The sequence below is a fragment of the Cydia strobilella genome, chromosome 2, assembly GCF_947568885.1.
Source record: "Cydia strobilella chromosome 2, ilCydStro3.1, whole genome shotgun sequence".
Classification (NCBI taxonomy): domain Eukaryota; kingdom Metazoa; phylum Arthropoda; class Insecta; order Lepidoptera; family Tortricidae; genus Cydia; species Cydia strobilella.
Window position 1 is genome coordinate 12,818,447 of NC_086042.1, and position 16,144 is coordinate 12,834,590.

The following is a 16,144-nucleotide window of genomic DNA, read 5'->3' on the forward strand; positions in this document are numbered from 1 at the left end:
GGACCTGGACTGAACCCGGACCCGCGTCTGAACATGGATCTTAACTCGGACCCGGACCCGGACCGAACTCTGACCCAAACTTGGACCCGGATAGCCGGAAACGGACCCGGACTCGGATCCGGACCCAGACCCGGACTCGGAAATGCTACTAGAAAAGTGGGTTAGGTGGGTGGGTGGCTTTTGAACTGCGATTCTCACAGAACAGAACTGCTATCAGAAAAGTAGGTTAGGTTAGAGCTGTGACCCTTACAGAAACGAAATGCTATCAGAAAAGTAGTTTAGGTTAGGTTAGACCTGCGACCCTTACAAAAACGAAATGCTACTAGAAAAGTGGGTCGTTTTACCTCCTTTTCTACATAATTAGGCAAAAGATGCTGTCTTTTTCATTTCATTGTCTGGAATCTAAGAGTGCACCATCAACAATAAGTGAACTTTCAGCGGCATCCCCCATTGAAGTCGGTTTTTTTTTTCTTAAAAATTATACATGTCAATTTTTACAAACAATAAAATTAACCCAAAATTACAAAAAACAATTACATAAATATTAATGTTAAATTACACAAGAAAAAAAAACTAATAAAAACTAAACAAATAACAGAAGTACTAAAATTGTTTAGAGATGTAAAAGTCTCTAGGTGTCAGAGATAAAATGTATATAATAATAAAAAAGATTATCAAATTATCCAGAGATGTAAAGGGTCTCCGAGACTTGAATTGTTTTATAATTAATAAAAAGACAAAATATTAAATCAGACAAACAGACAAAAACCGAATGAAGTGCCTCACGTTAATGCCACTCAAAAGTAAAGTTACATAGGTAAAATGAAGGCCGTCTAAACTTAAACAGACCGGTCTCCACAAACAGCACCCGTTCACGAGTATGACGCGTATCTCAGCCATCGTCTCCCTCAACCTTCATTCGGGAAAGTGGCGAACCGATCAACGACGCCACCGTAAGCAAAGACTTTTAAGCGAGCATGACATGTTCAAGTTGCCGGGCTGTATTAATATATATAAAGTAAATTAATTAAGTGAGATACAACATTTGTGCTTGTATGTTACATTAAAGACGGCATAGCGCCACATAATCACAACATAATTCGTAAGAAGTATGCCTACCTATAAACAACTAAATTACAAATTTAAATTGACATAGAGATGTAAAGGTTTACACTCTACCTGTCAGTTTCAAAGAAATGTGGACTCCGTGGGTATTATTTTATTACTGTTATTATTACATAGGCTACAAAAATCTCTAGATAATATTATATTTACTGAAATTTTACCCAGTTACATATATGCCCTGGCTTATTTTCCCTCTATAGTGAACTTCCAATGCTTATCAAACAGAGGTAAAAGCTATTCAACTAATATTTGGTAAAAAAAACCCACGGTAAGACGTTTCCTCTTATAAGGTTTCTTGCAATGGAATGAAACATTGCCGTATTTCGAATCTATTAATTTTACTAAACACATTCTAAACTAGCTTCACCTAATCAGGCATAGATAACTTATATAAATCTGGAGCAACCAGTATACTTAAAGAAAATTTTTGTGAAACGATAAAATGTCATTTCTGTTAATTGACGTAACAGAAGTCAATATCATTTAGTTCAGAGAATCGTTCTAGATTACTGTTACCTGCCAGAGACTACGGAAAACTGTACCATTAAAATATATTAAACTATTGATGATTAAAATATGTTGCCTTGTATCCTAAATCCGAAGATTTGTTGTATTTTATTAAATAAATAAATAGTTTGGGGACAATCTTACGCAAATCGACCTAGCCCCAAACTGAGCAAAGCTTGTTCTATGGGTACTAGGCGACGATATACCTACATACTTAAATGGATAAATATATACTTATATACCTAGGAAACACGCATGACTCAGGAACAAATATCCGTGCTCATCACACAAATAAATGCTCTTACCTGGATTCGAACCCGGGTCCATCGATCGGCTTGGTAGGTAGGGTCACTACCCACTAGGCCACACAGGGCGTCGAGGTATTAAGTAAGAAACGTCGGTAAATTGTTTTAAATTTAATTTCATGTATAAAAAATGAAAATAAAAAATTGTTTATTTTTGGTTACAACATTTATTTTCACAATTTACAATTTAGTTATGCTTGGAATCTCCTTGTAAGTATTGTTAATACTTCTGACAGAAGACCCCGCTACTAACTATTCAGGGTTTATAAATAGTAACCGAACATATCATTTGAAGTAATATTTAGGTAAAGATATTAATGAGATGTAATTGTCTATTATCTAAAAATAAAAATTGCTTAAATAAAAAATAAAAAAAAGCTTAAAAATTGCTTAGATATTAATTAGTATGAACTTTAGCTAAAGTAAAGTTTAACATACAAAATGACACGTAACATTAAAAATAACTCTACTGTACTGCCCCACCTTTGAAATAAAGCTACGTAGGTAACTCATTACGCATAAATTATAAGTTCAGACTGGTATAGCAAATTTCCAATGTCAAGTACGGTTGTTAAGTGTGGTGGAACAGAATATCCCCATGAAAATCAGTTAACACAGTCTCATACATCACTACTAACTATGCAGCGACAAACTTACTTCAGAGCTTATACTTGAATGTCATCGGAGCCTCACTGAAATGAGCAAAGAAGGCAACAAAGTTACTGTACTGTTATAAAGGGGCATAGTGGATCAAGAGGAAACGATGCAGCGATGAAACCAAAGATATTCTACCCGAACTGAACCACAAGCTCACTAAAATACTACTGAAAACACCGAGAAGTCAACTACATCCGTAAAATAGTAGGAATTATAACAGGACGTAATACACTAAACAAACACCTACATACTAATATGGGTAAAACTGACAGCCCCATGTGCAGAGCGTGCATGGAAGAAGAAGAAACAACAAAACGTATATTATTCTCCTAGTCTGTAAACAGGTAGAAGTATACAAGAACAAATACTTAACGAATCCGTGCGCACTGAAGGAGGCAGTTAGCAACCTGAAGACCTTGCTAGGTTTTGTGGAGGAGCTGGGGTGATAAGAGTAGGGCTGCCTCGTTTCAGGCAAAATAGGCACATTGGATGTCGATTTGCGGAAAATGTCCAGCATAATTAACTATCATTATCAGTTCAGTTGTTTCATGTTGAAAGTAATTTATTTTGTGTTTACAAAATTGCCAATGCCACTATTAATGAAATAACCCAAACAAATAGCGACACTGATAGAAAACAAAAGGATTGTTTAAATATGTCAGTCTCTCGATTATTTTGTTTTTGTTTATACTAATGCACGAGTAGGTACAATAATGGGCAAAAGTGAGTCAAGCGCGTTTGAGTATTTAATGTATAAAGGATTATCCGGCTAACGATCACGAGGACTATTGATTGCAACAAAGAAAAAAGTGTCCCCAGTTTTTCATACAAAATTTGGGTGTCAGTTTTGTGACAAAATATATGTTATGTGACAATGCGTCACAAAACTGACTTTTTTGGGGCACTTTTTTTCTTTTTTAAATCGATAGTCCTTGTGGTTCTGAGTAGGAATAACCCAAAAGTTTAAGGTTTTTCAAAAAAAATTGCCAATAATGGAAAATGCCCATAAATATATTTTTGGAACGCTGGCTTGTAAAGATGTACTTATATGAACTCCACCGTACCTAAAAGTTCAAAATAAAACTGCTTAAATAAATAATCCAATCCGGGGAAAAATATGTTGCAAACGCCTGTCAGTAGGTAACATTTTTAAAAGCAATTTTAGCAAACTGTTTTTAATAAAGAAACACATTTATCATATCATGAAACAGTAGTCACATTTTAGGGCAATTTGTACAAATAACGGCCACATAGTGAATTATCTCGGTGACCTGCCTTTTCATAAAATAAAATATAGGGCATTTATTCGTGAACTTAATGTAAGTAAATTAAATATGTGGAAGTTATCTTAATTTATGTCGAGATTAAGTGATAAAATGCAATGTGGTTGCGATAAACCTGGTTGCATCAGTGGAGTAATTGCATGACGTCCCGGGTGCAGTTACATGTAGACCTAAAAGGCTGGGGCAGTTACCGTGTAATCCAGCTAGTAGGTAGTACAAACTACATACAGCAACACTCTTAATTGTCCATAGGTGAGCCTTATGCCTTTTGTAATAAAAGGTCCACCGATGGACAGTTAACAGTGTGGGCAATGGTACATGGTACATTATCCTAACTTAAATTTCAAAAATCAATGTGATATTTTTTGATTTGATTGGATGTTTCAACCTTAGCGCTATAATCAGATTTAGCTGATTTTTTTCATATTAGTACCTACTTAATACGTACGGGACGTAATGTACCTACATTACTTGTAACCTGAATTAGGATAGGTACAACATAATTTGTTATCCTAAGGATGGATATCCTTTAAGTGGGTTAAATATGGAATCAACCTTGGTATATGGTAGACTAATAAGATTAAAGGGATGTATGGCATCGCAGGCAGATGCTAATACATAGTATTAAAATATATTTGTTTTAACGCCGTCATAGTAAATATGAAATCATTAAGTTATATTGTTGAATCTAAATTAAACTGGTTGGAGTCTCGCGTTTTCGCTTCACGGTGCGCTAATGCACTAACGCGAAAAAAAAATGTTTTATAATTATTATTTATCTAACATAAATAATTAATATAAACAAATAGTGGAACAAAATTCGTAAATGTAATAATGTGAATTACTATTAGCAGAGCCGGTAGTAGCAAACACATTTCTCTCTTCTGTATCGTATAGGTACACCTAATAGACGTTCGTAGTAATTACAAATGTTAAGAAGAAAAAAAATTAAAAAAAAACCACAAAGTAACTAAGTCAAGATAAATGTTCTGACAAATAGCGTGTCTTTTAAGGAGTCGGGTCATGGCGCGAGCGCATCTTGAGCGTGCCAGATTCTGCGAGTAGAGTAATCTGTTATGTTTAATGTCAACCTCGCCTCACTCACTGCAGTTAACGTGGGCACATAGGGTACATTTGTGACTATACTACGTAAATATTCTCTTAACAAAACATAGGTAAATTATTATTTGTATTTCACAAGCACGTTTTCAGTAAAAATGTCCATAACATTTAAGTATTCCGCCCGTTACAATTCCGAGTTCATTGCACTTTTCCGGAATAAAAAATAAAAATAAAAAAATAAAATTAAAAATCCAATCAATTGGCGGCAGTAAGGTCTAAATAGTCCGCACATTAGAACTTGTCGACCCGTATAAGCTGATCTAGGAGAGACATAAATTAACAGATTTCAGGTTTAACAGCTCTGGCAAAGGAAAATTTTACTGCAAATGTTCTAAAGAGCTTTAATAGGATTTATTACATTTGTAATGACGTTTATTAGGGTGGAAATATCTTATGTTTGACGTTATCTGACTTAAGCGTTCTGAAACGTACCTCTTATCTCAAGTTTAATAAAATGAGAAAGTATCTTAGTTCGTAAGCTTACAATAAAATTTTATTAAATGATAATATTATGAGGTAAGTACGTGAATAAGCGTAAATAAGTGAATAGTTAATACCTACTGCTTTCTAAAAGAATAAGAAAATCTACATTAAATTCATTGTTTGACATATCATAGGATTGAAATAAAACTATGAAAACGGATTATATCGCGTATATTTAATTTATAATACATCCCGACTGACGCATGTACGCGATATAATCCGTTTTCATAGTTTTATTTCATGAGTAACTATCGCGGTAACCGAAGACAATATTATATCATATTCGGATTGGTAATTTGTCATCGCCATTAATCTCTGTCTTCGTTGCATACTCTGTGTCGAGGCATGCGAATCATGTCGAGAGTGAGCTGCTGACGGGAAACTGACTCCGACTTACCACAGGCGAGTAGGGTGACCACTTGGTTCTTGAAAAACATTAAACAAGGAAAACATAAAATAACAAGCATAGTTTTTATATTAATAATTATTAGGTTGCCTGGAAGAGATTGCTCTTAAGCGATGAGACCGCCTTTTATCATTTTACCTCTATCTTATTGTCTTTGTTTGTTTCTGTACGTGTATTATTAACTGTGAGGTGTGGAAAAAAATATTGTACTACATTATATATTGTTGTACCATTTACACATTTAATTCAAACGTACATATGAGTACCGATCAAATCAAAATTTTCCACACGTCATAATTTTCAGAAGTTTATAAATAACATGATCGCCTGCACAAAAGTACCTATGTAGTATTTTTACATAGCTTGGGTACGTTGACAGCACTCATTCTCTCAATACAATTTTGCGAGATATTGCGTTTGAAGTTTATAAATTGTATGGAGATGACAGCTCACCAGTACACCGTCACCGTACCCAAGCAATGTGAAAAATATAATAATAAATAGGTAGCAAGGGTAAACATTAACTGTTTGTGTAATCATTTTGAGTATTTCTGTTGGAAACAATTTATTGTTCTTTAGACAAAGCCTCATCATACCCATTTGGTATTCCTTCAGTGATTTGATGCTATTACTTTTGTGTAGGCGTGTCGTTTAATTATGACGAGAGCTTCTAATACCTACAGAAGAAAGTCGTGTAACATACTTAAATCAAAGTCTTGATAGTGGGAGTTGTGATGTCGCGTGTTTGTTTTCAGACCTTTAGGTAATAATGCGTTAAAAGGCAGCATAATGTGTTGATGGATATCTGAATTATATAAATAAATATTATGGGACAATTTTACGCAAATCGACCTGTTCCCATAAGCTCAATGCCTCGTGTTGTGGGAACTAGACGACGATAAATATAATAAATAGATACAATTATCTAAATACATAAAAAACAAAACACAAATAATACATAGAAATATAAATACATAGAAAATAATACCTCAGGAACAATTATCTGTGATAAACACACCAAATTGCCCTTACCAGGATTCGAACCTGGGACCTGCTTCACTTTCACACGAGGCAGGTTCATGACTAGCAACTAGGCTAGGAGGCCTTTGTAAGATATTTTGAATAAAACACGCACCGATAACTTAAGCACAGTCTCATTAAATTTATTAAGCATGTTCACTGGCCCTCACATAATATGAGAAGTATTAGGAAAATTCTTGGCCATAAGTCGTTTGGTAACTCGAATACATAGAACACTATAAATTGAAGACATAGCGCCAAGTCAGTCAGTTGGCCACTAATGCGATAGCCCTTTGGTTTTGAAGAAAAAAGAAATAGTAAAAATGTATCGTCTGGTGAGTAAATTAGGCTGTTCTAAGTTTTGCTAATTTCGCGTTGAGAAGTGTTGAGGTTTCTAGCAATAAAAGAAAGCACCGAGTTTGTTTATTACGTTTCGGTAATATTCTGAGAATTGTCACCTTTTGCGGATTCATGTTTAACAAAATTAGAAAAGTACATACACAGTACGTGCGTATAATCGTGCACTAAAGAAAAGACGTTGCACAACATTTTCTAGCAGCCAAAGCCAGTAAAGCAGAATTTTTTTTGGCAAAGCGAATTCATATTCTATTGATAATGGGAAAGTAGTTAAAAAAATAAAATAGGTATACACAATCCTAAGTCCTCATAATATAAACCTTGGCCGCATAATATATCATCCTCATCGAATCACGTCTACTGCTGGAAAGGGAAGGGAAGGGAATAGGTAGGTATATCTACAACGGTAGTTCACGCGATACCCGCCACCGATGGTTTTCCTTGATCTTACCCGCATAACTGTAACCCCCACCTCATTAAATTATTTCTTTTCCAGCTTACAATTCTCACCGTCCTAGCGGCAGTGTCTGCCGCCCCCGCCCCCAAGCCGGTGGTAGTGTACCCGCCAGCCGTTTACCAGCCGCCGGTGTACCATCCTCCCGTGTACCCGGCGCCGCTACACTACCCCGCCCCCGTGGCGGTGTCTCATGTCAGTACTTTACTGAACCATCACCCGGTGCTGCCTTACTCACCCTACCGCGTCCTGCCTGTACCGGCCGCTCCAATTGTACCGCCTTTCTTCTAAGTTTTAATACTTGCGCCGATTGTCATTTATTTCAGTATGGTTCTTGAAATGACCTTGTTACGCATAATTGGAAAGGATTATTTTTTAACTGTGCCAGTGTTCGCTCCTTTTTGACACTAAATCAATTCGATGTGGTAAACTTGTAGACTTTTATAACTAATTAACTTAGTTTAACTACAGTTAGTGTCAAAATGTGCTGCCAGTTAGTTAAGCAATAATTCCAATGTCTTAAAAAAGTTTGACATTTTTATAACAGTTAAATTCTATAACAGTGACAGTTATAAAACCTTTAGATGCCAAACTTATACAAATTTATTTAATTTAGTACAAAAGGTGCAAGTTAAAAGCAGATTTGTTCAAAATTGTGTTCAGTTCCTTTTGGTTTGTACAGTTTACGTATCCATTTTACGTTATTTATTTAAGAGTTGATGAAATCTTGAAACGGCTATACAAAATGGATGTTGTGATATAAAAATAAAGCAATTTACAATATTATTATTTATTTCATTTTATACAATCTAATGTAATCAAGAAACAAGATTTTAATACATAAGTACAGTCAGCAGCAGAAATTGCTAAGCGAGCGAGGTGTTCAAAATGCGTGCGATATTGCGTGTCAAGGTAATTTTGAACACCTCGCCCGCTTAGCATGCTCTGCTGCTGACTGTACTGACTGTCTTTTTATAATCCCATATAATGGATATCATTATCTATTAGGTATTGTTTACGTACGAACAGAAACGAGAGCTTCATTAGCAATATCCTTATTGAAATAAGTAGTAAAGGTACCTATAGCATAACATTTTAGTGCGTTGATTGAAGAATCTAAGTATTAAAAATCTCATATGGCTTTTATGCTGGGTTTTGGTACGACAGTATTATAACAGCTACATCGGATGATATATTTGCATTAAATATTCGGATTTAACATGAGCATTTTGTTTCATGCCATAGCTGGGGAGCCGACGATGCTAAATGTTACTCGAGGGTCGTAGATACCTATTGGAATCGAAAGATTAGATGATAAGAAGAAAAAAAGGTTATATAAAGATTTTTTTTTCAGCGAGAAGCGGGCTTAGCACGGTAGCATTTTTATCGCCTGTCACCATGCCTGTCACGTTCTAACAAGTATGTAAGTGCGAAAGTGACAGGCATAGTGACAGATGATAAAAATGCAACCATGCTGTCACTGCAAGTAAGCGTCCATAATTTTTTTTTTCTGGCGGTTGGTGGAGGGTTAAAAAAATCGTTTAGATTGTGGATCCACAATCTACTTAACGATTTTTTAGTTGAAGTGTCATATTAAGTTATAGAAAAATTATAGCATTAACTTGGGTTGGTATTTGTACGCATTTCCTTAATCTGACGATCACAAATTTGACGCCCGATTTTGACATTGTAACCGTCAGATTAAGGAAATGCGTACAAATGATCATCAGATTTACTAATATCACAATTATAGCATTAATTTGGACTAAAATGACCAAATCCACAATCTGCTTAGCGATTTTCTGAACCCCCCACCAAATAACTGCTCAACATAGACGACTAAAAGTGGTAAAGGTAGACTCCATGGCAGCAAGATACCACTCATATCTTAATCTGACGCCCTCGAGTAACTACACAAATCCCCTCTTGGGCTCCCCGACCACAAGAAGAATGTACCAATTACGTATCAGTACTTAGTATTAGTACGTAATGAGTTACTGTTCACAAGTCAGGTCGTTTATACAGTCTTTTACTCTAACAGGTGCCAAGGTAAAACATTTATCTTTTAATCACACACCATATGTATTGCACCGTTGTGAAGATATCCAACATAGAGCATAGATAATTATGCGTTTAAGAATTCTCTTACTAAAGTCAGGTGTTTAATTTTTTTTATATCATAAACTATACTGAATATTTTGCTACTTAAATATAAGCATAATTATTGTCGTGAGATTATACCTTAATTACAATAATTCTATGCACATGTTTTATATTTTTTTCTTTGAATTGTTAAGTTTAGAATTTTGCTGAATATTTTGCTACTTGAATATAAATATTATTATTGTCGTAAGATCATACCTAAATCACAATAATTCTAAGCACAAATTTATATAACTTTTTCTTAACCCATGATATTTTCAAACAAAAATACGTGAGCTGCTTTACTTCTTTAGGCACTAGAACGATGTCTCGTTTCTCCTATGAAATAGGTACTACACATATTTCACGTTAATTCATCTAGGAAACTAGTTCTCAGAACGTATAAGTATGGAAAAATCGGTCAAGTGCGATTCGGAGACGCGTTTCAAGGAATTTGTATGTACATTTAATTTAATTTAATATATTTATAACACGATATAGTTTGCAATGTATTTTATTCATTTACCCCCCAAAAGTGGTCCCTATGTTTAAAATTCATACATTATGTTTATGTTACATGTAAATGCCCGTTATTGGGTCACATACTTAAATATATGTACAAAGTTTTAATTTAATTGTTAAATTAGTTTCGGAACAAAAGGCTGTGACATACGGACAGGCAGTGAGACAGACGCAGGAGAAATCCTGTAAGGTTCGTTTTTTTCCTTTTCAGATACGGAACCCCAAAGCCTAGTAAAACGACGTAAGCACTGTAACTGGTACATACAAATAAAAACACTTTAAAATATTTATTGATTTAATCTGCAAATTAAGTACCAACTGCTTGACGATTTTTTATGAAAGTTTCTCATTTTCTCTTATTTAAACACAATTGTTAAACTAAAATAAAGTTGTATGTACGTTAATGTTTCTTTTGTGCAATAAAGAACCAATTTAATATGAAACATTTATCTATACATATTCAAAATTTATAATACATTGTTTAACTGTACTTATTTACAAATGTTATGTTAAATGTTAAGCATTTTTTTCCTTCAGAATAAGATTGACAATGTTGCCGGTACGTTAAAAAGCATAGGTCGGACAAAACATCGCAAAACCATCAAAAATCATTTATATTTCAAAATAGGACAAGATTTATTAAACTCGTATTATGTACAGTATTTTTAAATAAAATTTCCAGATTATACTCAAGACTGCAGTTCAAAATTGTTATTTTTTTTTATGCTGTTCCACACCATATTTATTTTTGCGATAATTTGTCCGAACTCTGTTAATAAGCGATGAGTCGCACTTGTAAATTCGTACGTAAGTGTGACAGGGAGGCAACACGTCGAACGTGGTTCGCGGTAGGCCCTCTGAAATGAATTCGCTCGTGACCGCGTTATTCCTACCGGGTGACATTGACGGCATCGTCCGCGCACACTCGGCTTTACATAAAACTGCACTTTACCCACATATCTACACTTTTGGACTCGATCATGCAAAAAACATGTAGGCTTTTAAAAAAGACGTAATCGCATTTAGCTACGCTAACATTAAACAGTACAGATTCTGGGTAAGTACTATTTTTATAGGTCTCTCTAGTCTGGTCTCCATTTCAGATAAAAAAAAAATACTTACTTTCAGTAAGTATTTTCTACATTAAAAATATTTAATACACTTATATAGCTTTATCTTTTTTAATCGTGCGATAGGTGATAGTTACGAATTTTCTAATTAAATAGTACGTTGTGTATCGCGAAATCACTCCCTTATTTTTTTGTATTCTCTTGTTTCCACTTAGTTATTGCATGTTATACTTTTGTGGACATCTGTTATTGGCTATGTTTTCTGTTCACTATTCTTTGTATTACTTTTTGTATTGCTATTGATGCCCCGAAAAAAAAGAAAAAAAAGTAAGTGCGTGTTAGGCTAACTTGAAAGAGAGAATGAAACGCTTAGAGATTTATCTGTATTTAGAAAGGAATCCCAGGATGGCAGATACGTTTGGAACGTTGTTTCATCCTCTGCTTTTGGTGCTGACTGTACTTATATAGTGTCAGGCTATCACGTTTCTAATCAAATTTGAAGGGCATACACAGTACCGCTGGTGAATTTTGTCAGGATTGTTACGTAATTCTAAGTAACAAGATATCTTAGAAGATATACTACTACGATGGTTGACTGGTATAGAATGCCAATTGGACATAATTTTTATACTTTGTGCAATAAAGTTTAAATAAATAAATAATACACCAGGAAGCCTATTGAGTTACTAGTATCTTGTTATCAAACGGATGATCTGTCAGTCTATAATAATGACTTTTCTGGATGAAGAGAGATCTATGTTGGGGATGAATAAGGAACGATGGAGAAATCGTCGATTAGTTCTCTATTAATGATCGGCGAATAAACTCTACGTAATTTACTCTAAGAGAGTTGGACCAAGTTAACTCTGCGTAGCATTTTCAATGACAAAGTGAGGAATCTCATTATGATTGTCAAATTTATATGAAAATATGACGTTTAATACCTAATGACACTCTCACACTGTTAATCGGTGCAAAGTTAGCTAAATCGGACTCTATGACTACATTCTTACAACAATCTCAACGTTACGATAAAATAATAATTATTATTTGAGCACAATATCTTACACAGATCGATCTAGACCCAAACTAAGCAAAGCTTGTATTACCTACTGATGGGCGACCATAATCATATTTTTTAAACAGATAAATACATACATGTGAAACGTATATACATGGAAAACGTTCATAAAACAGGAACACATATACGTGGAAATACCTACAAATGAATGCCCTTACCGGGATTCGAACCAGGCCATCCAGCAGCTTCGTAGGCAGGTAGGCAGGTTCCCTACCGACTAGGTCAGGATGACGCGATAAAGCGTTCGCTTCTTTCTATCGACCAGTGTTAAAAAATGACGTTTGCTCCATCATGACACTATTACGCGATACCCGCATATATTATCATACGTTCGTTACCTTTTAGAATGGATTTCCTTTAATTCTGTGATTACGCAGCCTCACAATTAAAGCAAAAACCTTTGTACCTATGTAATTAGTTATGAGACGCTTTATTACGTAAACTTCCACAGGTAATAAGACTGAAACAATAGACTTAATTGGTATTACTAAACAAAGAAATATCTCTGTCGATATAACAGCTGGTCCATCGGGTAATACGGGTCAACTTGACGTCAGTTCTATTGTCCTTAGGTCTATGAAAATAGCTTATAAATAGGCAGGAGTGTGATACAAGCGTGTGTCATTCGTTTAAGGTCTGTGAACAACATGACAACTTTAAAAGCGCTCGTGGTAAGATTATTTTATTAACTGCCAAGGATAAGACAAGCAACATTTTAGTGCAACATATAAAGCCTTCCCAAATGATGACTTTTAGAAAAAAAGTACAATTTATAATGCGTGTACCGGATGGTATAAAAACATAAGACTTGCATTATTTATTTCTGACATAAATCGATAGATACGTTTATTCCCAAGAAGCGACAGCCGATGAACATTGCTTTAGTCATTACTCTCAAAATTATTACAAACGTATTGAGAAATTCTTTAAAGATCTTCGGTAAAAATAAACCTTTTAAATTGAGTTTATTCGAACAGGTTTGACAGCTGAATTCGAGTTGAAAAGCGACTCAGTACCAGCACTTACCTACCTAAATACTTATAAAGTTAAATCTTATAGATTTTGACCAGTGCTCGAGAGCATTCTCTTTAATTTCGTAGCTGAAATATTATTTTGTTTCCACACTAAGTGGACTTATATGTTATGGATCTTCCATAATATAATGAGGCTATAAATATGTAACTAGATGCGTTCAAGCTGTCCTTTATAAATCAAGTCAGCGAGCAGACACTAACACAGCACGGAACATAACGCAACGCTTTTTTTTTAATTAGCAAATAAATAAGTTATATATGAAGGGATTTATATCTATATTTTTTATGTATAGACTACAGACTACAAAGAAGGAAACATTAAAAGCATAATTTAACGACATAATTCTAAATACAGTACGGCTATACCATCAGTTTGGCACTGACATAAACGCCATCGAGAACGTAATTTACTTTCTATGCATCCCGCTCGTACTCGCATATTAGTGCGAGCGAGATGCATAGAAAGTAAATTACGTTCCGATGGCGTTTATCTCAGTGACAAACTGATGGTAGCCGTGTAGATGTCTAAATAGTAGGTATGTTATATTATACCGAGCTACGAGTATCCGTATTCTAGGGATTTTTTATACGAGTTAACCGATCAAACCTTCACTTGATAAATTTACTAAAATATATTTGACAGTGGTGAGAGTTAGTTAAGTGAGTGATAATAAGTAATTCGATTTTCAGATGCTCTCAGTAGCAATGCTAGCCTTGGCAGCGCCGTCTCCGGGCATCCACATACATGCAGTATCGTATGTTCCTCCGGCGGTGGTTCACCACGTCCCCGTGTACCACGAGACTTACGCCTACCACGAACCGATTATTGCGCCAGTGGTGCACCCTGTGCCAGTAGCATACCACCATTCTTACGTACAACCAGTTGCGTATAAAGTGAAAACCCATTATTCTTTATTCGGTAAATGAACTGTGATTTTATAATATTGTCTTCGGTTACCGCGATAGTTACTCATGAAATAAAACTATGAAAACGGATTATATCGCGTATATTGAATTTATAATACATCCCGACGTTTCGAACCCTTTACAGCGTTCGTGGTCAACGGGTGACGGGTGCTGTGATTTTATAATAAATTTATTATTACATTATTGTTTCATTTTATACTTAGGTACAGTCGCGGCCATTATTGGATGGTCATCTCAGCAAAACCATCGCCTGCAGCCGAATTGAGCGCCATCTATACGTTCTTTGCGTAATAATAATTATTTTACACCTATACGTGAACTTGACTGGTATGGTTAGCTGTCACTAGATGGCGTTGACGGCAGTATACACAAAATATATAATCTGTAGTTTACAGTTTTAAACTTTATTTGCTTCTCCGATTGCCAATTTTGCTTCTTCGAAATATTTATACGATATATTTCTCAAACATGCAATGAAATATTGATATTATGTTCCATAAAATAAGCTGCGAAGCTATTACGTCTCAGGCGCGGCTAGACTATACATAGAGGTATTTAATGAAACTTCATACAAAAGACTTACAGACGCATTTAGGTATGACTGATGTACCCATTTTCACTCTGCCGGTCGTCACTCGCGATCTCTTAGATAAGGCACCACTCTATGATGATGAAGCGTAGCACCGTCCATGCTTTTGATATTTCGCCCAATATTCTGTTTTGGACTTGGCCGGTTGTTGGTACTTGTTGTGCTCATAAACCTTATGTTCGAAACTGGTACATATCCTGACGTTTTAAAAAATGCCAGGCTATGTCCAGTGTTTAAAGGAAATGGCGACAGGTGCGACGTCAACAATTACAGGCCTATTACAATAGTGCCAACCATACCCAAAATGGTTGAGTCTATCTTGTCGTCCCACCTGATGAGTCACCTGGAATCAAACAAGCTGATTACGAGTAACCAATATACAGTGGAGGTCAAGAAAACATTGTTCATGTCGTATTGCCAATCATTCTACACGTGCAGCCTGTGGATCAATTATACGAAGCGTGCTTACAGTGCTCTGCGTGTCCAGTTCAATAACGGCTTCAGGATGCTGCTGGGGCTACCACGCTTTTGCAGTGCATCAGGCATGTTTGCGGAAGCACGAATGGACGATTTTCATGCCATAATGAGAAAAAGAATCGCCTCTCAAATGTATCGCCTGCGGGGTAGCACCAACAGCTTGCTGGTAGATATACCCGAGAGGTGGGATTGTCCGTTTTTTAGCCACTGGGCGTCGGCTCATCGTCCTGTTTACCGGGACCCCAAATAAGTAAAAAAAAAACTGTAATACCTAGGTTAAGATGTACTAACTCTAATATTATAAGTCTGTATATAACTAACAATCTATGGGCAATCTGGCCTGAAATAAAGAATTTTATTTATTTATTATTTATAATATGCGTACCGACAGAAAATGTCTACAACCACCGCGGCGTGCAGGATGTTTGATTCTATCACTATAGAACACTACTACTGGGTCTAGTCACTACTGGGTTAGATGACAAAAATAAGATGGCAGGAGTGTTGTGTGACTTATCGAAGGCATTTGACGTCATCAGTCACGTGATACTGCTCAAAAAACTAAATCAGTATGGTGTCCAAG

The 16,144-nt window shown here is 35.5% G+C and overlaps 2 protein-coding genes and 1 long non-coding RNA gene across 3 annotated transcripts in view; 2 read left to right on the plus strand and 1 right to left on the minus strand.

Moving 5' to 3' along the window:
• Window positions 1-16,144, minus strand: part of LOC134752462 (neuropeptide SIFamide receptor-like) — a 157,643-nt gene that overhangs the window by 22,779 nt on the left and 118,720 nt on the right. The gene's annotated exons all lie outside the window — the stretch shown is intronic.
• Window positions 7,105-8,040, plus strand: LOC134755440 (uncharacterized). The gene is made up of 2 exons (XM_063691997.1): window positions 7,105-7,243; window positions 7,762-8,040. The coding sequence occupies exons 1-2, from the start codon at window positions 7,232-7,234 to the stop codon at window positions 8,008-8,010; spliced, it is 261 nt and encodes an 86-aa protein (XP_063548067.1). The 5' UTR covers window positions 7,105-7,231; the 3' UTR covers window positions 8,011-8,040.
• LOC134755441 (uncharacterized) lies at window positions 12,947-14,512 on the plus strand. The gene is made up of 2 exons (XR_010129044.1): window positions 12,947-13,205; window positions 14,259-14,512. It is a non-coding gene; the product is annotated as an uncharacterized LOC134755441 (long non-coding RNA).